Raw genomic sequence first — 23,590 nt, 5'->3', positions numbered from 1 at the left:
CTATGGTGATAATATCCTAAATGAACATACAGTGGAACCTCGATAACTCGGATTAATCGGGACCGCGGCCGATCCGGGTTATCGAAAATCCGGGTTAGCCAGAGAGTATGGTAAAAATTAATAAAATACGGTATACTTATAGATAAAGTCCGTTATAATTGAAAAAACATGAAATATATATGCACAGTACACATCTAACTTACCTATATAGTTTTATAGAGTATAGTATAGGTATAGACAGTATAGAGTATTGTTCATTTCTAGGTAAAGAAACTCAATCAGTTTCGGTTGTCTCAATTTCGTCTGCCATCGGAACGATGTTTTGTTATTTAAGAACAGTGGCTCTTTCATTGTTTAAAAGACCATTGTTTAAAAAAGAATTTTTTAAATAGTCTTTTAGTCTTTTTTAAACAATGCTAAGACAGTTGGAAATAAATAAAGGAATAACAGGTGCTTGCTGTTTCCGATAGCCCGAGATAATAAACGTCGCTCTGCCGCCGTCGCCGTGTGCCATGAGTCATTTTTACTATCGTATAGTTCAAATTACACAAATACCCATTATCTCTCAAATATTACATTATGGTCGAAGCGAAGATCGGTGGGATATGCGCATTTTATCAATGAAATTCGATATATTTAAGACATTCCAGTAGCGGCTACAGATACAATGTTTTAACATAATAGATACATTTTTATTGTTGAAATGTTTGTCTGATGAAAATCGGTCCGGGTTAGCCGGACTTCCGGGTTATCGGGGGCCGACTTATCGAGGTTCCACTGTACTCATAATTCTACTACATAATTGCTTACCATCCCATTTAAGTTCTTTAAAGACGTCTTTTAGGACTAAAGTAAATAGCTCTGGGGAGATATTAGGTCGTCAAAATTTTCGTTATACTTACATGTAATGTTATAGTCAAAGCCCGAATTTCAGGCACTCCTAGGTTTGACTAGGCACTAGGCAATCCTCACGGTCTTAAAAAAAGCCCGAAATAAATTACAGGACTTGGACTAGTCAAACCTAGGAGAGACTAAGTTGGTCAGGCAAAGGTCGAAATTTAATTTTTTGAAATCGGGGTTTGACTAATCAAACCCCGATCAGCTATTAAAATGTCATAATTTGTTAGATTGAGTTTAATAAAACGTCATTTTTTAATTTTAATGTTTATTATTTTTATACTATCATAATTAAAATAAAAAAATGAGTGTTTATTCTCACATGTTGAGGCATTATTTAGAGTTGCAAAATACGTTAGACCTTTTACACTTACGTCATGTGAAAGAGCATTTCTTATTGCAGTAGCATTTAATAAATCCTTGCCGTCCAAATTTAGAATCATTTGTACTAATTTGTCTTAGAGACAGAGACAGCTTAACGCCTGGAACATGTTCGAAATTAGGAAATTTCTCTTTGCATTCTCTTACTTGATTTTTTGAAAAAAGTGTGTTTATTGTTCCGTATTTCGTACCAACTCTATATAAACCGTCAATTGTTTTATCTTGTATGCTAATCAAAATATTTTAAGCCTCCTCTTGGGCTTTATCAAAGCTGGGGATAAGTATTGTTACAGTTTTTACGATCGAAATTGGAGGATATTTTTTCACTTAATTGTTTCATAGCATTAGCCTGGGCATGAAGACCTTCAATCGCATTTCCTTTATTTATTTTAATCTTTTCTGTCTGTGCACAACGCATGCTCGAACGCGTGCCAAGGAGATGCTCGAAATATTTTGGATATCATACAAAATAAAGCAATAATTGACGGTTTATATAGAGTTGGTACGAAATACGGAACAATAAACACACTTCTTTCAAGAAATCAAATCAGATAATGCAACGTTAAGCTGTCTCTAAGAGAAATTAGTACAAAAGATTCTAAATTTGGAGGACAAGGATATATAAAATACCACTGCAATAAGAAGTGCTCTTCAAAACCATGTAAGTGTAAATGGTCTAACGTATTGTGCAACTCTAAATGCCATAATGCCTCAACATGCGAGAATAAACACAATTTTTTTTTATTTTAATTACGACAATATAAAATTAATAAATATTACCAATAAAAAATGACGTTCTATTAAACCTAATCTAACAAATTACATTTTAATAGCTGATCGGGGTTTGACTATTATAGTCCATATTCGATTTCATAAAATTAAATTTCGACCTTTGCCTGACCAACGTAGTCTCCCCTAGGTTTGACTAGTCAAAGGCCGAAACTGTAATTTATTTCGGGCTTTGACTAAGACCGTCAGTCAGACCTGAGGATTGCCTAGTCAAACCTAGGAGTGCCTGATATGCGGGCTTTGACTATAACATATATAACTTTTTATATAATTCGCCAGACACACCAGAAGATTCAACAATTTTGCTCTAAAAAAATGAAATAATCAGGAAAGTAGGGGACTTTGCACAGGTAACTACTAAAATAACAATTAACAAAAACAATTGTGTCAAAGTGTGGTCAGAACTAGCAAAAGCATTTTTGACATCCGCTCTATAAATTGACGTTTTAGCAACTGAGAAGATGTGGCAAATGATGACATTTATGATGACATCATAAAACCGTATGATTCACTTCTACTAAAAGGATGTAGGAGTTCACTTTCTCTCTGTATTGTTAACCGCATTCACCTTACACTCGGGCAATGGTACCTGGAACTCGGTTATAGCGATTTGCAGTTTTAATAGGTAATAAAATATGAAGATAAGTTAAGTTGATAATAAAATATAGAAACCATATAAAAAGCACGGGTAGTAAAACTATGAGATATTAAAAAAGAAACCAAAAACTAGTATAAGGAAAATGAAAGTAAGTCCTGTAAATAAATAACAAGAATAAAAAACCGCTAAACGCCGTAAAAATGAGTGGCGCATACAATTTTCCAGCTACAAAAGATCTGATATGAATATTACGTGGCGCGAAAATGTATTTTCATTTTGATGCAAAACAAAATTCTAGTTTTATTTTAAAAGATTTTTCCACAATATTTTTTAAATTTGAAGTAAATGCGCCACAATAGAGTAATACAGTTTGAATTTTGAATCTCTTTTGTGGCGCGTACCTATACTTCAAATTTAGCAAATATTATGTAAAAATCTTTTTAAATAAAACTAGAATTTTATTTTGCGTTAAAATGAAAATACATTTTCGCGCCACTCATTTTTACGGCGGTTAGCGGTTTTTTATTCTTGTATCAGGAGTTTTTCAAAGTTATTTATAAATTAAATGTATGAACAAACTAAGTTATCAATCTAAGTAGCGCAGAAAACGACAATAAATATCGCCTCCGTACCACCAGATTGACAACAGGTGGAATACTTTCTTTGGTTACACCTCCTGAGATTTTTAAATTTTATAAATCATACAGGGTGCCGAGGAAATTAAGATGAGAGAATTTTAAATAATTCACAATTCATCCACTCAGCGTGGTGAAGCTCCAACAAGAAAGATTCCTTAATACTCAAACAAAAGAGTAAATGAAAAAGAAAATAATCGTTTTCGTTTTGATTCAATTCGAGTCTCTTGCCATCCTCTGACACGGTGTTTCTGGATCTTTATCCTTTATCAAAGAGGCTATTGCAAGTAGACTGAATTGAATCAACTCGAGACGAAGAAGAACTGCATCTATTAAAATATCTGCAGTATATTGTGGTTAGACTGTCCTCTAACGGGGAATGACAAAATAAATAAAATAAATTTCGACCACGAGTCAGGATTCTGTTAACCGAGATACTATAGTATCAAGCGGCGCCGCTAGGAGGAGCTTCTCCAACAATGCGTCTCAGAATACTTTAAGAACACTTGGTCATTTTGTACTCTAAACCGAGTAAAGCATGAAAAAGAAAAAGAAAATAATCGTTTTCGTTTTGATTCAATTCGAATTGAATCAAAACGAAAACGATTATTTTCTTTTTCTTTTTCATGCTTTACTCGGTTTAGAGTACAAAATGACCAAGTGTTCTTAAAGTATTCTGAGACGCATTGTTGGAGAAGCTCCTCCTAGCGGCGCCGCTTGATACTATAGTATCTCGGTTAACAGAATCCTGACTCGTGGTCGAAATTTATTTTATTTAAAAAGAGTAAATGAATTAAAAATGTGTATAAACATTCTCAATTTCTTTGCAAAACGAAAATGCAGCAGCTGCATAATACTCCGGTTAAAGCGGAGAGTGCCAGAAGAGTCTATACCGGTTTCGGAGATCTTTTTCCCCTCATCAGTAAACCCATATCCTCTTCTCTCCGCTTTAACCATTTACCATAGCTTGGGCCTTCCCGAATTGCAAAGAAAGAAATGTCACGGATGAACTAGGGAAAGATAATGAACTGGGAACCCGAAAAAAAGTTTTAGGTTTTCTGGGTACCAGGATATTATGGCTCGAAGGCAACGAAAAAGCTGATCAACTTGCTAAAAGAGGATCGAACAAATCAAACAGACCGATTGTGAGTCTGGGAGTACCAAAACTTGGAGTACGTAGGGCTGTAGAGAATTGGATCATAGAAAGTCATGATCGATATTGGGAGAGAATTCCAAAACAAACACAAGGGAAAATCTTCATTGGTGGATTATAAACAAAAATATCGGAGAAACTGATTCATATGGGCACGAACAAAATAAAAACAGTAACAGGAATGTTGACCAGGCAGGAACCGGTAAGAGAATTCCTGAATAAAATAGGTATTTACAATGAAGACCTTAAGTACACACTCTGTGATAAGGAACCAGAGACTGGTATATTTTGGAACCATCAAGCAAAAGACCGATACAAACTTCTAAAGGGTCCGAAAAAATCTAGACTGGGTGTAGGAAACCACAATGAGATCAATGAGCAGCAATAACAATAAGCTTCAGCTTCAGGGATAACGAAGATCTTTTAGATCAGACGGGCCTAGGAAGAAAAAAAATTAACAAATCTAATAATTTGATTACCATTTTATTTGTATGCGTTTTCCTCTTGTATAGTTTTATTGCGTGTATTTTAAGTGGGCATCCATAAACTACGTCGTAAAAAATTTGAACCTTTTAATACCTCCCACCCCTCCGTCGTAATTCGTCGTTTACAGACGACCCCCCCCCCCATGTCAACGTCGTCATTGCAGTTCACGACCCCCCTTTCAGTGATTTAAAAAAATTCAATGTTATTTCTGTTTTTTTTTAATCAACCTTGAAACTTTATTTGCGAATGTATGATAACAAGAACAGTTAAGGGGGTAGGCGCAAAATCTTGGTTCAATGCTATTTAAATGCATTCTTTTTTCGAATCCTGAGAAAACTAATAAATATATTTGAAAAATATAAACGCAGAATGAAAGATTACATTATTACCGAGGGCTGAAAGTCCCTTAGAATAAACAAAAGGTTTCTTTTGAATGACATTTTTGAACTTAAAAATCAGACTAAATATTCTCTTTTTTTATCCCTGTAACTTATTAAAATAAACATTATAGATATTTTCAGAAGCTTTTGGCCTTCGGTAATAATGTAATCTCCCAATCTGCGTTTAAATTTTTCAAAAATTTTTATTCGTTTTCTGAGTATTCGAAAAAAATGAATGCATTTAAATAGCATTGGTCCAAGATTTTGCGTATAAATCTTCTCTAAGTATAAATACGACTTACTAAGTAAATAGAACACAATATTTTATTTCCATTCATTCTTTCAGAAATATTTTTTCACATACATTATGCAGCACATAAATTAATTAACAATTTAATATTGTTTTGCTTCCAGACGTTGTTCTGTATAATAGAAGCGCTTGTTTAAAGCCAAAGAACAATGTCTTATTGTTAGTAGTTGTCCTGTACAAAAGTGCTACCTAATATTATTTTAAGGCTGTGACTGATAAAAACGAAATGTATGCGATAAAAGTATCTATAAGAGAATTCTTTTTAATTTTAACAAAGGTGTATTTATTCGTAAATGTTTTGTTTTTTTTTTTAATTTCATTTCAAGAACTATACGTTTTTATATGAATATCTGATACTTTAATGCTGGTAAAAGCTAGTAAAAAATTATATTTATAGAGACAATAGCGACAAATTTAAATATACCAATATATTAAACGACGTCGAATGTGCACTCATACTCCCACCCCCCTGTCGTATTTCGTCGAAATAAGCAAGCCCCCCTCTCTCTTCTCAACGACGTAGTTTATGGATGTCCCCTATTCTATGAGGAATCGAATTTTATACAGTATTAGACTACACACTTTCTACACTCCTATACAAAAATGATTATAGAGAGTTAATTAAAGAAACAAACAATTAAATAAAATAAACCGTCCAAAGTCACGTATGAGAATGACCAAAAAAGGTTAAAATTCATAAAAAGAAGCAATAACCTTTAAACTTCTTTCAAATCGTCGACCAAATCAGTCGTTTTCGTAACGGACATCCACGCTGCGCGCCGGACCTGAACCTCATACATATTAGCCTATTTCGGGTGTTATTAAAAACACTAACCTATGGGCACACCTATGGCACGTTTGTAACGGTACTAACGGTACCAAAAATAGTATCCTACGCTCACCGATGGAATTCTTTCGAAGATTCTTAACGAGATATTGATATGTTTTTATATTTTGTAGTGTGTATTGTTGCGTAACATTTTTAACAAAATAAGTATTTGTATGGATTTTTTTTACATACTTATATGTATACTAAATTTATACTTAATGTTCATTTTTTGCTTTGGAATAACTACGGTCCTTAGGACCCATTTGTTTTATCGCATATTTGTAAATAGACCAGGGCGCATCTGTAAAAATATTAGTACATTTGGACGTTGAGAGGTGACTCAAATTTTTTTGCAGAAATTGGTTGAAAATAAATCAAATAATAATAAATATTTGAGTTATCCTCCCTCTCAAAAAGGTCCGGAACATTGTTTAAATAATCAAAATGTCAAAAAATTAAGGAAAAATTCGATTTTTTTCTTCGTTTTTTGATTATAACTTTAAAAGTATTCATTTCCGAGAAAAGTTGTACTGACATAAAAGTTGCGTATACAAATTTTCTACAATATAGTATTGGTTAAAAATTTAAAAAATAGTCACCCTTGTTACAAAATAGCAATGATTGCGAGAAAACCATACAAATACAAGTACTCGCATTTTACGTTTTTAAACCATTTATACTACATTTAGGACCTTCATATTTCACCCAGAAAAACTTTATGATACAGTAAAATAATACGGTAAATTTCATTAAGATCGGTTCAATAGATTTTGCAAAATAAATTTCGCAATACAGCTTTCGCAAAAAAATTCATTTTTTCAAAATGTTACAGGACCGAAAATAAAGCAGATGGCAAGTTAAATTTTTTTTTGCTTATAAAAGTGTACTGTACCTTTCATTTGCATTTTTGCAGAATTAAAATCGATTAACACCACGGCGTCAGGAATTTTTTGAAATAAACATTAATTATTGGTGCTACGCGCAGGACAGCGGATAGTTTGCTCTGATTGGTCATTCCAATGACCTTTGATAATGATTGATACATTTTAATGTTTATTACATTTCGATGTAAATAAATAAATTTGTTTATTGCAAGATAAAAACACATACTCTATCCTTTGAAATAACACTTTTTTTAGCAAAAACTTTCTTTGTTCATATATTTTAACTTAGAGAATAAAAGTTTATTATTTTTAAATATATGCAATTGTTTAAACAATATTTCATAAACAATATTAAAATTAGTTTGATTTTTGTGGAATTAAAATATTAAAATACAACAAAATATAGAGTAAGAAAATAATATATTAGATAAAGATTGGAAGAAATTTTGGTGGAAATCAACTTGTGTGAATCGAACACCGCTGTCCTGCGCGTAGCACCAAAAATTTATGTTTATTTAAAAAATTTCCTGACGCCGTGGTAGTTAATCTATTTTAATTTTGCAAATTGCAAATGAAAGGTACAGTACACTTTTATAAGCAAAAAAAATGTCAACTTGTCATCTGCTTTATTTTCGGTCCTGTAACATTTTGAAAAAATGAATTTTTTTGCGAAAGCTGGATTTCGAAATTTATTTTGCAAAATCTATTGCACCGATCTTAATGAAATTTACAGTATTGTTTAACTGTATCATAAAGTTTTTCTGGGTGAAATATGAAGGTCCTAAGTGTAGCATAAATGGTTGAAAAACGTAAAATGCCAATCCTTGATTTTGTATGTTTTTTTCGCAATTATTGCTATTTTGCAACTAGGGTGACTATTTTTTAAATTTCTAACCAATTCTATATTGTAGATTTAATTACGCAACTTTTATGTTAGTACAACTTTTCTCGGAAATGAATACTTTTAAAGTTATAATCAAAAAACCAAAAATAAAATCGAATTTTTCCTTCATTTTTTGCCATTTTGATTATTTAAACAATGTTCCGGACCTTTTTGAGAGGGAGGATAACTCAAATATTATTATTTGATTTATTTTCAAGCAATTTCTGCAAAAAAATTTGAGTCACCTCTCAACGTCCATCTCAAAACAGATGCGCCCTGGACTAAAAGAAATCCCCTCATAAATCATGTTTTTTGGAATTCTGTCTTAAATTTCTTTGTAATATTTAACTTTTTATTGTTTATATTATCTTCTCCCTATCGTGCCCAAGCCTAGTACCTACTTCTTCTCCGTGTCCACCTGTTATCATCATGTCTGGCTATGTGACCAGTACAGCGCCATTTCATGGATTTGGTCCTTGCTCATTATTTTTGTTTTACTGTAGTTCATTTTTAAGCCTACTGCTCTGTAAACTTCATTTAAGTGAATTGAGGAGCTTAGTAACTATCAGGCCCAAGCCCGCATAAAGGAGGAGGATGTGCATCCGGAAGGAAAAATCCTTGCTAAAATCATGAAAAGAAGGAGTACGGATTAGGTTGTTACTCAAGGTCCGCTTAGAGAGGTTTTCTCCGGGCCCGCAACCCCCGAGTTGGAAGTTTTATGTTGGCATGAAGTAAATTACCTTAAAGTTTAAACATCCTATAAAATCAGAAACAATATAATATAATAAAAATTTTTGTGACATTTAGGGGTTTTTACCCAAATAGTTAGTTGCTTTAACTATATGATACTCAGTATAACTTTACTCCAGGGAAATAAGCTAGAAATAGACCATGTTCGGGACACTCAAATATCCAGGTAGCTGACTACTATTTTAGTTATTGTAGACATATAGGAAGAAAACCTACCTTTTCCTGCCTAGAGTTCGCGTCCGTTTTTTAATTATTAACAATTTAGTGCAAAAATCGCTATTTTTTAGATTTTTTGCACCCCATTAAAAAGCTAACTAGTTGACATAAAATTACAAAATTTAATTGTTTAGAACATTGAAAAACCTTCAAAATGCCGATATTTGAAAGTTAATTTGTTACTTCGCAAACTGCAAAATAATTGAAAATCGTTATTTGTTAATAACTTTTACTAAATATAACTTAGAGTTTTAGTGTTTTACCAAAAGTTGGATATTGAGGTACTTAACAAACCCTCAAAATTTCAGACCGATCCATTAATTGGTTTAAAAGTTATCCCAGAGACCCTTATTTTGCAATAACATAAGACAGAAAATAATGAAGATAGGCCAATTCTGCGTATGGCAAATGAAAGTAGGAAAGTGATAGGTACTATCAAAATGTATTAAAAAAAGATAAAAAAATTATCTAATATAGTCAAAGATCCTAATGCCAAATTATTGAAATTTTGTAGTTTATAAACATTTAGAATAACTTTAAAAATATTGTCCGTAGAAAAAATCATTTTACATATTCGAAAAGCTGGTATTTTACACGAATTTTTAAAAATGTAGTTCAAATGGTGACTAGTCGTGGTAAGTCAAGGAGGAGCTGGGAGCCGACAAATGTAAGAGTTCAAAAACTAAAAATCAACTTAAAACTACTATTATTTTCTATGTCTCGGGATATACCCAATGGATTTTGATCTTTCTTTTTTAATTTGTATATAATTCTTGTGTACAATAAAAATATGCAATTTGTCTAGGCATTTATTAATTAATAAACAGTCTAATGTGTTTAAACAATTTTTGAAAAAATAATTTTTTCCCAAAAATCCATGTCTTTAATCATATTATCATTGCTAATCATAGAAAAAGTTAAGGTGTACGTTAATAAATAAATTGTCTTCAATAAATAATTATACAATAAAAATAATTAATTTATTAAAGTGGCCTTTAACTTTTTCTATGATCATTAATGATACTATGATTAAAAAAATAGATTTTTGGAAAAAAATTAATTTTTCAAGAATTATTTAAACAAATTAGACTGCTTATTAATTACTAAATTTATAAACAAATTGCATATTTGTAATGTATGTAGAAATTACATACAAATTAAAAAAAGAAAGATCAAAATCCATTGAGTTGATCCAGAGATATATAAAATTGTATTAGTTTAAAATTGTCTTTTCGGTATTTGAACTATGGATTTGTAAAAAATACATTAAAAAAATAGATTTTTGGAAAAAAAATTAATTTTTCAAGAATTATTTAAACAAATTAGACTGCTTATTAATTAATAAATTTATAAACAAATTGCATATTTGTAATGTACGTAGAAATTATATACAAATTAAAAAAAGAAAGATGAAAATCCATTGAGTTTATCCAGAGATACATAAAATTGTATTAGTTTAAAATTATCTTTTCGGTATTTGAACTATGGATTTGTAGGATCCCCCTAGTAACCGTTTGAACTACAGTTTTGAAAATTCGTAGAGGGTGCTGTAAAGACGCAATGTTTGTGCAAATTTGTTTACAAAAAATACAAATCCCATTCTTTAAAATGGCATCAATGATATTCCTTAATTATTATAAACAAATTAGCTGCGAATAAAAAAATACACATGACTCACTTTGGCCCAAATGAACCTAGGTTAAATTTTTTTTATTTGAAAATTCGTGTTAAAATACTAGCTCTTCGAAGGTATAAAAAGATTTTTTTTATGGACAATATTTTTAAAGTTATTCTAAATGTTTATACTACAAAATTTCAAAAATTTGGCATTAGGATTTTTGACTATATTAATTAATTTTTTATCTTTTTTTAATACGTTGTGATACTATCACTCTTCTACTTTCATTTGGCTTACACAGAATTGCCCTATATTCATTATTTTCTGTCTTATGTTATTGTAAAGCAAAGGTCTCTGGGATAAGCAAATAGAATAAATTTTAAACTAATTAATGGATCGGTCTCTAATTTTGAGGGTTTGTTAAGTACCAGAATACTCAACTTTGGATGAAACCCTAAAATTTTAAGCTACAGTTGAGTCCACGAGTCTTTTCCCGTGCGTTATCATTTAAAGAGAATACGAAATAAGTCGGAAATTTACTAAACGCAACAGCAAGTGATAGAAAGTGAGTATTATTCCGATCACGGACTATAGTATAAAATTTGACGTTATTAAATAAATAGAATGTCAAATTTAAGTTTTGCTTACAAATTTTGGTGCATAATTACAGCTACATTTGAAGTAACTTAATAAATTCTTTTATTATCATTAATTAATAAATAAATAAACAATTTATAAAAAAATTCAATAACATATTTTCTTTTTGTTATTTTATTCACTTTGGCGGAACATTAAACACAAGCATTCCTTAACTGTGTCAACAATAAGGTTAGCTTTGTACGTTGTCAAAATTTATCGTAAAATAACATAAACTTATCATAAAATTTCTAATTCCAATATAAAATTAGTTGTGAAAACAACTGTTTGTATACTATAAAAAAGTTCAAAATGCAAAATTTCGACAAAATAAAAGCAAAAAATTCAACAAACTGACAGCCACAAAAGTAAACAAACCAAAACGTCAGAAATTGTACTTAAAATATGTGAAAATATCCCCAATCGTCTTTCTTTGTACCTATCTCTTTTCAATGCACTGAGTCTAGATCGTTCATAAAAATACCATGTGTTTTTACTTAATAACAGGCAGCAGCTGGTTTGTCATTAGTTTCATGCGTGGAAGAGAATGATGCTATTTAGATAAAAAGTATGTGTTTTATCTCGCCAGGTATTAATGACGCACGGGTAAAGACTCGTGGACTCAACTGTACCTAAAAATAGTAAAAGTTATTAACAAATATCGATTGTCACTTATTTTGCAATTTGCGAAGCAACAAATTGACTTTGAACATTCAAAAATCGGCATTTTGAAGCTTTTTCAATGTTGTAAAATATCACATTTTGTAATTTTATGTCAACTATTTAGCTTTTTAATGGGATGCAAAAAATCGAAAAAATCACGTTTTTCGCACTAAATTGTTAATAATTAAAAAACTAACGCGAACTCTAGGCAGGAAACAGGTAGGTTTTCTTCCTATAGGTCTGCAATAACTAAAAATCTAGTCAGTTACCTGGATACTTGAGTGTCCTGAGAAAATCCTTATTTCCCTGGACTACTTATAACAGTACTGAAGATGGAATTTTCATTTTGAAATGTAGCCCAAAAGGGTTCTTTTTAATAAATATACTATTTATAAAGGATTTTTTTATTAAAAATTGTTATTTCTTCCGTGTTCTGTTATTTGAACGTCTTTTTTTGTTTCAGCTTTGGAAGATATTTATTCGAACTCCTTCATATCACCAAACTCAGCAAAATTAAATGCTGACGATGACCAACTACCAGCAATTCGAACTTCCGAAGCAAAAGATATCTTTGAAGAGACGTCCCGTGTTGCTAGATCGGCAATAAGGGATGCCTCTTTAGATAAAGAAGATCACCAAGTTACTTCATCCGCCCATAGAGTTGTTCGATCTATGGACCACATTTTATCGAGTACAGCCCTTGCAGATGATTATAATTTATACAAAAATGTCGACGAAGCTTTAGAGAGTAATGATGTGGAGTTGTCAGGAAGACTTGGTGGTTATATTCAACCTTCAAAAACGGTATGTATTCTTCTTCTTATGGTTCCATGTTCTATTGAAGGTTGGATATCAACATGGAAACTCCTATTTTACTTACAGTACCTCTAAATAGTTGGTTAGAGCTCAGATTAAACCATTCCCTTATATTTCGTAACCAGGAGGTTAGTCTTCTTTCTACATCTCTTTTACCTTTTATTTTGCCCTCCATAATCAAACGCAGCAGACTATAACGAACACCTCTTGCTGTATGACCGAAATATTCAAGCTTCCTCCTCTTAATTGTCTGTATAGTTTCTTCCCTCTCATTAACCCTACCAAGGACTTCCAATGTTGGTAATCTTGTTTACTCATGATATTCGTACCCTTCTTCGATAACACCAATGCTCAAAAGCTTCCAATTTCTTAATCTCTAATTGCTTCGATGTGCAGGCCTCAGATCCGTAGAGCAAAGTTGTAAAAACGTAGCAGCGCAATAATCTTATCCTTAGATTCAATCTTAGATCTTTACTACAATAATGGATGTTTCATTTTCACAAATGTTTCCCTTGCTATTTCTATAAGACTTTTTATCTCTTGTGTTTGTTCTGCGTTTTGGCTAATCAATGTTCCTAGATATTTGTATCTGTCTTTAAAAACGGTTTGTACCTAGTACCTATGCAAATTGGTTGAATATAATCGCTGTTTTTATTATCCCAAACATTTGTTGGTGAAATATATTCAAATTAAAGAGTGGGTTGCTGATTTTATGAAAGCTTTCTCTTTTATTTCTTTGTTGATGGATGTGTTTACGTTTTTAATGTTTCGACATTTCTTGTATTGTTCCTTTTTATATAAAAATCAAGTACATATTGTCAAAAAGTAGAATGGTATTTCTTCCTAGTCGGTCGTCCGATCCGGACATCGTTCCTCCCTGATTTTTCAATAATTTCTCTTAAACTGTCCCCATCTTTCTCTATCTTCTGTAATGCTAAAAAAAATGGAGCTCCGATCTCTTTTGTAGTGTGGTTCACATATCTTATTGGAGATCTTCCCCGGGCTCTCGCTTCTTGCACTATCCCCTGCAAGAGTCAGTTTCTCCAGACCATGTCTACGCACCACATGAGCAAGGTGATTTTTTCGACCACAATGTTTCGTAGCCTACTTGCACAGTGCAACTGTCTTAGAATAAATTCTTTGGTTCTACTTGGATGATACTGCTAGTAGATAAATCTTAGGTAATTAAAGTTATCCAAATGAATGAGATTTAACAAATAATGCCTTTTGATCATTCTTTCGTAATCGAATACAGGCAAAGATAAATGGAAAACTAACGCAGTTTATACCAGTACAAAGCGGAGTCAGACAAGGTGACTCGTTAAGCCCACTGCTATTTAATATAATAATGGACGAAATAATAGAAGCAGTACGTAAAGGTGATGGTTACAGAATGGGGAACAAAGAAATCCAAATATTATGTTATGCAGACGATGCCGCATTAATCGCCGAGACAGAAGACAATCTGCAAAGATTAACACACATCTTCAATACAACAGCCAAGAAATACAATATGATAATATGAGCAGAAAAAACCAAATGTATCACAACATCTAAATACCCACTACGATGTAAAATCGAAATTGATGGGAAAATAATAAAGCAGGAAGCAAGGTTTAGATATCTGGGAATAGATATAACCAGTTACGGAGATGTTGAAGAGGAAGTACGACAACAAAGCTTAAAAGCAAGTAAAGCGGCGAGATCTCTTAATGACATAGTCTGGAAGAACAAACACCTAACACAAGACACAAAAGCAATAATCTATAAAGCAGCAATTAGACCTATATTCACATACACGGCAAAGACAAGACCTGACACATCTAAAACGAGACAATTTCTAGAAACAACAGAGATGAAAAGACTCCGAAGAATATCAGGGAAAAGTCTGTTGAATAGGGAGAGAAGCGAAAACATAAGATCATGCTATGTAGAAGACATAAAATGGATGGGTGACAAAACGGAAACAGGAGTGGAACGAACATATTAGTAGAATGGCAGAGGATAGGATAGTACGAATAGCACGAGATAAGTCACAAATGGACGAAGAAGTATTGGCAAACCAAGAAAAAGGTGATGCGACAACTTTAACAATTTAGGAATCTAATATTAAAGAAGAAACAGGCTTTAAAGCCTACATACAAGAAGGAAGAAGAAGATCATTCTCTATTCTTTAGTAAGGCTATACACTGGCATTTGTGAAAACAAATATTGACTCGGATAATGTCAAAGAGTTATAAATAATTTCAAAGAATAATTTGTAGACAACATCACAAAAGCCAAAGAAATAAAAGATGCGAATAAAACCAAAACAATGTAAGCATAATAGCAAAAGATATTGAATGTAGAAGATGTGTAGACGGAATAAGTGTATTGACATATTTATAAAAGTCGTGTCTTTAAAAATAATTAAAACTACTGTAATATAAGTAATTACTTAACTTAAAAGAACTGCTTACAAAATTTTTAGAATTTACTTAAAATTATAAAATTTCGTCACACAAACTGGAGCTGTTAACGAAGCATATGTGCAAATGTCTAGTCACGTTTTTAAATTATAAAATTATTATACACTGAGGGGCAAAATTATGGAATAATATGTGCCGAGTAAATCCATTTTGTTGTATTTTCTTTTTCTTTCTTTATACACTCACCGGCACGAAAAACGGGCACCCCAAAAAATGGGTAATTTTTGATGTCCCTTATCTCCTAAACCTGTTGTCCGATTTAAATAATTGTTTTAATATATTATTGCCTTATTCTTTAACAATATCGTTTTAATAATATTGTTGCTAGACAGGTAAATTATCATTATATACCGGGTGTACCAATCAAACTGGGTTTTTTTCTCAATTTTCACAACACCCTGTGGAATATTCTAGCCTTTATAAAATATTGAAATTAAAACCCAACTGTAGCCCCAGGTTTTCTTAACATTCTGTTTTTTTACTCATTCGCTTATTTTGGATAATAAAAAAGTTAGGGACTTTAACAACTAGCCGTGTTCTTTATCAATACGGGGTGTTTCTAAAGAAGTACAACAAACTTTAAGGGGTAATTCTGCATGAAAAAATAATGACCCTTTGCTTGATAAACCTATGTCTGAAAATGCTTCGTTTTCGAGATACTGGATGTTGAATTTTTTCTTACAAACTGACGGTTTATTTATTGCTCTAAAACCGGTTGAGATATGCAAATGAAATTTGGTAGGATTTAAGTGGTAGATATTGCACATTTTTTGACATACAATTAAGAATTTTATATTCACCATTGGCGTGCATACGGGTCATATTACCCTATCATATTAACCGCATGCACGCCAATAGTGAATATAAAAGTTTTAGTTGTATGTCAAAAAACGCGCAATAATTACCTCTTAAAATCTACTAAATTTTATTTGCATATCTGAACCGGTTTTAGAGCAATACATAAATCGTCAGTTTATAAGAAAAAATTCAACATCCCGTATCTCCGAAACGAAGCATTTTCGGACATAGGTTTATCAATAGGGAGCGGATTCATATGCGATCAATTTTGATGAAATATGCGCATATATATGCAGTAAAAAATTACGAAATATGCGCAAGATATGCACAAAAATTCAAAAAATGCGCATTTCGAGAAACCACAAATTTTCTGTTATATTCTATTCTAACGGGTTCTTTTATAGGGGGGGGGGCGGCAATCGTATGTTATCTTTGAAATAAAAACATTATTTTTTATATATGCAATTTATTCACAGTGAGAAGACACACAGTGTGGATTCAGGAAGTGCAGAAGCACGCAAGACCTATAATATTCACAATAAGACATGTAAGTGCGAAGGTAATCAATAAGAATTGAGAGATACATACATGCTTCATCGATATGGAAAAGGCGTTTGACAGAATCCGAAGAAAGGACGTATGGAAGAAACTAAAAGACGGGGGAGTCGACAGGCACAACATGGAAGTAATAAAGGATATGTAAAAAATAATACAAATACAGTAACAACCAATAACGGCGAATCCAGAAAATTTACTACAAGTCAATGCGTCAAATTATAGGGATGCTTGTTAAGTCCACTGCTATTCTCAGTGATACTGGGATTCCTGTTCTTAAGAGTACAGACAAAATACAAAACGAAACAATCAGACAAAAACCTAAAACTAGAACCAATCAATGAAAAAATAGTAGATGAACAACTTAGATGGTTGGGGTACGTGTGTAGAATGTCGAACGTGAGACTAACAAAACGAGTGTTTGAAACGAGAGTGCAGGGGGAAAACAAAAGTTTCGTGGAAGACCAAGAGTTATGTGGGTAGATGAAATCAGGAAAGAAGTCAAGAAGAAAGGATTGACATTGAAACTGCAAGAAACCTAACACAAGATCGGAAAACATGGAGACTGTAATGCCAAATTCAAATCCACCAGCCTTACACCTAAAGGTAGAAAGGTTTAGGACTATAATAAGTATAGTAAGTAAGTAAGTAAGTAAACTTTAATGAGGAAGCAGCCAAATATTAGCCATTTATTAAAGAAAAAAGAGGAAGAAAGCAATCTTAGAACTCACCATTTTACTACATGCTTTGCAGAATAAGTTTCCATTGCTGTAATGAAGCTCGGGATAGGTTCTGATCCAGGAATAAACCAGGCTAGATTCTTTCGGCATATTGAAATATTTTCAAACAGAAGTATTAAACAAAAACTAAACATTCCCATTGACCGACTATTTTACTGATTTACGGGATATGATCTAAAGCATGAACATTTCAATTTCCGTTAGAAAATCGTAAAACTAGGGTTAAAGGTGTAAATTCTCTTAACAATAGGGTACCAGAATTATAGGTACCTACTAAATATAATAAAAGTAAATAAAATTCGGATTTTCCGGTAAACCATCCTTCATCATTTTAACATCCTACAAATCATTTTATAACGGCGCGGCGTACTATAAGTACTTTGTGTAAAGATCGGGTATTTTCTAGGAAAAAATGAAAAGGCAGTGAATGAGCCGTCTCTCTTCAGGTAGTTCTCGAATTAATAGATGCGACAGCCTGTACGGGGAAATATTTTGTGTCGAATTAAAAAATTTTAAATTTTTTTTTGGACTTAAACCTTTTTAAATAGGCACGAAATATGCATGTTTCTTTAAAAATATGCAAAATTAAGTAAAGTTCTCAAATATGCGAAATATGCATGCAATAAGCATTTAGCATAAAATCCGCTCCCTATTTATCAAGCAAACGGCCATTATTTTTTCATGCAGAATTACCACTTAAAATTTGTCCCACTTATTTAAAAACACCCTGTATTGATAAAGAACATGGCTAGTTGTCAAAGTCCCTAACTTTTTTATTATCCAACATAAGCGAATGAATAAAAAACAGAATGTTAAGAAAATCTCGGGCTATAGTTGGGTTTTAATTTCAATATTTTATAAAGGCCAGAATATTCCACAGGGTGTTGTGAAAATTGAGAAAAAAACTCAGTTTGATTGGTACACCCGGTATACAATGAAAATTTACCTGTCTAGCAACAATAGTATTACAGCGATATTGTTAAAGAATAAGGCTATAAGATATTAAAAAAATTACTTATATCGGACAACAGGTTTAGGAGATACAAGACATCAAAAATGACTCATTTTTTGGGGTGCTCGGTTTTCGTGCCGGTCAGTGTATAAACAATTTTGCTTGTTCTTTGGCGGATTGCTGCTTCTATGAAAGATTGTCTATCTCTTGCGCGGCGGGCCAATACTTCTTCTACCACTTGGTGATTTTTCCCTTGCCATTTTAACGACCCTTATATCCGCCATTCTACTGATGTGATGGTTCCATTCTTTCTTTATGTTTAGTGTCCACTGGTTTATACCTTGCATGTTACATTTGGCTCGGTCTTGACGGTCCAGTTAGCTGGGGCTCAGTCGATCGACAAGTTTAGTGGATTTGCGATTTGCGGTCGCTGGTTCGAGCCTCAGCTAGGTCATGAAATTTATAAAAGGCCAACGCCGTAGTATAAAACTCGATAGAGTCTACGGCTTGGTCTGGAATAAACTGGCGTCTGATCGGCCTATGGAGGAGCGGTACGGGAAGGGATAAGGGCTTCCGGCTTGGTGATACTCCTCCATAGATCCCTACCGAAGGGCGTTGACGCCTAAGAACGGTGTATACATATTACATTTTGTTCTGATCTCGTCACTTCTCATTCGATCTCTCAGCGTGTTCCCTCTAATTCTTCTGAGTATTCTAATTTCTGCTCATTTCCAACATCCTCCCATTATTAGTCTTATACTGGTCTTATATATTTTTTATTTTATCTCGAAAGTTAATGTGTCGGTTACGCCTTTTAGTGCTCTTAAGGCATCCTGCTAATCTATTTAGGGGAGAGTCGGCTATTGGTGCGCACCTAAGGTAAAATCAGGATGTTTCACAAACTTGAAACATTTCAGTTTCTAAATTTTTTGAAGATATACTTCAAAGGCTTAGGTATATTGGTAGGGACCCCATTTCATGAATGGTTGAACAGTAGAATGGTACTGTAATGCGCACAATTGCCCGACCTATTCGGCTAATGGTGCGCATATGTCGGATAACTGTGCGCAAAAATAGAACTTAAAAATGACCTTCGAAACTGTAGCTTATTGAGCATAAATATTAAAGGAACAAACAAATATACGAAAAAAGAGAAGAAACCAAGTTACAGATATCTAAAAAAAAATCTAAGTATTGCAGAAGTCACAAATATATCCTCCTGGACTATCCTGTCGTATACACATGGCATGAGACCATTGACAATATATCGAACACTGGCACCTTACCTCGTCTTTTTGGCTACCATCACCACAATACACAGAAGTTGTTTTGATCTGACAGTCTGACACGAGATCGTCCAACTCATCATCATGACACAGTTCACTTTCTGAAATAACTTCGGAGCTGTTGTGTTCAAAAATTTTCCTTTTTGTACCTTTTATCAATTTCGTGGTTTTCTCTTTGCTCCTTTCTATACTTTGACGGTTGTTTAACGCTTGTTTAATGCCTTTATATACCTTGCCGGCTAATGGTGCGCATTGCCCACCATTAGACGACGTTACACTTAACCACATAACACAAAATTTGATAAAAACAAAAAAGAATCGAGCAAAACTAACTATATCAGTGTTTAAAATAGTAAATAAATAAAGGATATAAGTACTATTTAAATTATATTTCTGTCAAGAAAAAAAGTTATGGGTTATTTTCTCAGACACACAAACAATAATAATATCATACCACGCGAAAACATGTGTATTCTTTTTCTCATAGACATCTTTCAGTGCGTCACAGTTTTTCGATTTCTTTCTAACGCATTAAATTGTATGTGACAGAAAAAAGGCACGTCTGTCATAACAGACATTTATAACATTTATTCTAGTTGTCGATAGATGGCGCTATAATCGAAAAAAAGTTATTTACGAATTATATAATATATCTACGAATATAATATGTACAATTTATAAGACTATACAAATCAAAGAAAATACCATTTTATAAATGCAATAAACACAATTGATTTGTTTTTATGCCAAATTGCAAATAAAATATGACAACTGTCAGATTTAACTAAAATGTCATGTTAGAATAAATGTTATAAATGTGTATTATCACGGACTTACCTTTTTTCTATCATTTGTGACGCACTGAAAAATGCTCATGAAAACAAGCATATAATTGCCAACCGGTAAAGTATCTCCCGACGTTCGTTTGTGTTGGATAGATATGGCAGTTGCTACTAGATGGCCCGGCAATATAGTTTTTGCAATTTTATTAAATAGGCGATTAGAAACATTGATGCGCACAATTACCCGACCCGCACCACTAGTCGACTCTCCCCTACTCTTTTTACTGGGTATGTTACTTCTTTTTTAACATCTCCATAGCAGGGCAGTCTTGCTCAATACAAACGCCATCGACTTCCAGTTTACATATTATCGGTTCTTTACTGATTACTATTGTTCTAGTTTTCTGAGTTAAAATCATCATGTTAAATTCTGTTGCTCTTGTATTATATCTGTGAACTATTCTTTGAAGGCTACCTTCATTGTGGAATATTGCATGGTGTGTGTAACAGAGAATAATAATTTATTTGACCTCGGTTTTTTCTCCTCTTCCTCTGATGATGCTCTTTATGACTTCATTCATGATTTAATTGAAAATGATAGGACGTAGTGAACCTCCCTGTCTTATTTTATTACTCGTATCTATAGTTTTTACCTTTTTATTTTTTTTGTTTTTATAGGAAAAGGATTCTCTTCCAACAGAAAGTTACAAAAAAACCGAAGAACTGTCGGGGGAATTAACAGGGACTCCGCACCAGGCACGGTCGCTGCCTCTGCAGGAGTCCCACCAAGTGAAACTCAGTGCCGCGATGACATCGACGACGGCTTTTGCTACCCGGTCCCTTCTGCCACCCGGCCAAGCGCGACAGGCCAACCCTGATATCCAGGATATCATTACTGGGATTGTAAAACTGCTAAACGGTAAGTATGCTACATCTATAGGGCTTTTCATTCACAGTCATTTGTTTCAAGCTTCTGTCATGTGTCACATAATATTAATATATCTACGTCTTACGTCATTGGTATATACCAGGGGTGGGCAAACTTTTTTTAATAAGGGCCACAATATGTTTTTGGTCTATTACTGAGGGCCGCATTATTTGTTACCTTAACATGTTCGAATTTTTAACTCATTACTACATAATTTTGTTTAAAGGGGGGGGGGGAGGATATGGTTTTAATGTTCGAAATTAACATTTCAAGCACATTTTTCTGAATTTTATTTGAAACGATGGTAGAAATATTTGATTTTTAAATTAAATATTGTAAATATATTCGGTACAATTCAAAGAATATTCAGAAAAATTTCAAGACCAAGTATTGAAAAATAGGTTAACGTTGGCAAATTTTTACATACTCCTCCAAAAAAAATAGACTTTGCAGTAGAAATCAACAAAAAATTCAAAAATATTTTATTATCTTATGAGTTTATCGAGGTGACGCTGTTAAGTTTTTTTAGTTTTAACGATTTTTGAGTTTTTGATATCACTCAGAAGTCAAAATAAGAAATTGTTTTTGGAAAAAAAGGGTGCAAAACAAACTTATTTATTATTGTTAAAGAACAAATATCTCGACAGCATTACCTCACGAAATGTCTAAAAAAATCTATAAAAAATTTCAGGTGGATCTATCAAGTAGCTTTTGAGTTGCAATGTCCACCGCCTGAAAAAGCAGTTTTGAGAAAAACGCGTTTAAAGTTTTAACAACTTTTATTTTCAATTTCTTTTTTGTTTGTCAAATCGTAAAGTGATGAACACCTAAATATGTTTTTGAATCGTTTTGCATGTTTTTATTTTTATAACGATTTCCGAAGTGGAAATCGAAACGTCAAATAAATTTATTTTCAAACTTAAATTTTGGTTTATTTTCTGGTTGAATGTAGACTGGTACCAAATCAATTTGAACTGAAAAATGATTTCTTAGAAATGGCAATGAAAAATATATCTTCAAAATCTTTGAAACAATTTTCAAATTCCGTCAGAAAATTACAAAGTTTTTCTTTATAAATTTTAAACTTATTTTATGGTACATTATTTAATGATTTTAATAAGGGAAATAATTGAACGAATTCTTTCTTTTTTGTATGATCAATGAATAGTTTGAGTTTCATTTTAAAAGTTTCATTTTGCGTTCAAAACTTATAAATTTAGCAAATTTATCGCAGTTTTTCATTTCTAAAAATAAAGCAATTTCCTCCCCTAATTCACAGAAGAACCTTTCTAAACTTAACCATCGAATATAATTGTGGTATAAGACATCAGTATGTTCTGTTTCTCTAACTCTTCCAAAGATGCTATGAACGCACGATGATTTATTCCTCTTAAACGAATAAAACCAAAAATATTAGCTATAATTGAAATGACGATGTCTACTTGCAAAACATTTTTGCACAATACCTGCTGATGGATTATGCAGTGCCAAAATAATAAATCATGTTCTGGAGATTGTTCATGAACGTAATCTTTAAGTTTACAATATTTGCTCCTCTTTTTGGTGCTCCATTTACACTTACTATACTCCGTCTACCGAACAGACGGAGTAATCACTTGAATAAATTACAATATTTCTTCAAAATACCTTAACTCACGCCCTTGTACACAATACCGATAACAAGGTATTCGGTATTGATGTTATAAAAAAAGCTGATGGTTATGTTGGTGATTACGAGTTAGTTTAAAAATTTCCAAACAGTTTCTGACTACTTCAAAAATAACGTTTCCATTTGTTGAAATTGCATGGATTTCATTGAGAGAGCCGACAAAACTGTGCCGGAAACCCAAATAATTGCCCGCGTTATTTTGAAAATTTGCGCAAAAATCACTCGTTGCTAAAGTGTTAATAGCTGTATTATCTATATTTAATTATTAACATTAGCAATAATTAAAAAATATCTTTAAATGAAAATAATTCACTTTTTCCGCGAGCCGCAAAAAAATGTCTAAAGGGCCGCATGCGGCCCGCGGGCCGCACTTTGCCCACCCCTGGTATATACCAATGATGCAAACCAAAGACGTATGACGTAGATATATTAATATTATGTGACACATGACAGAAGCTCGAAACAAATGACAATCGATGAAAAGCCCT

At 32.6% G+C, this 23,590-nt stretch overlaps 1 protein-coding gene across 1 annotated transcript in view; it reads left to right on the top strand.

Annotated features, from left to right (window-relative positions):
• LOC114328197 (uncharacterized) overlaps positions 1 to 23,590 on the top strand; it is a 68,501-nt gene that overhangs the window by 24,210 nt on the left and 20,701 nt on the right. Inside the window, exons 2-3 of the mRNA XM_028276983.2 lie at positions 12,572 to 12,912; positions 21,184 to 21,424. Coding sequence (XP_028132784.1) covers positions 12,572 to 12,912; positions 21,184 to 21,424 — 582 coding nt within the window. The remainder of the gene's footprint in view (positions 1 to 12,571; positions 12,913 to 21,183; positions 21,425 to 23,590) is intronic.

The sequence above is a fragment of the Diabrotica virgifera genome, chromosome 6, assembly GCF_917563875.1.
Source record: "Diabrotica virgifera virgifera chromosome 6, PGI_DIABVI_V3a".
Lineage (NCBI taxonomy): Eukaryota > Metazoa > Arthropoda > Insecta > Coleoptera > Chrysomelidae > Diabrotica > Diabrotica virgifera.
This window is presented reverse-complemented; position numbering and strand designations above follow the sequence as displayed.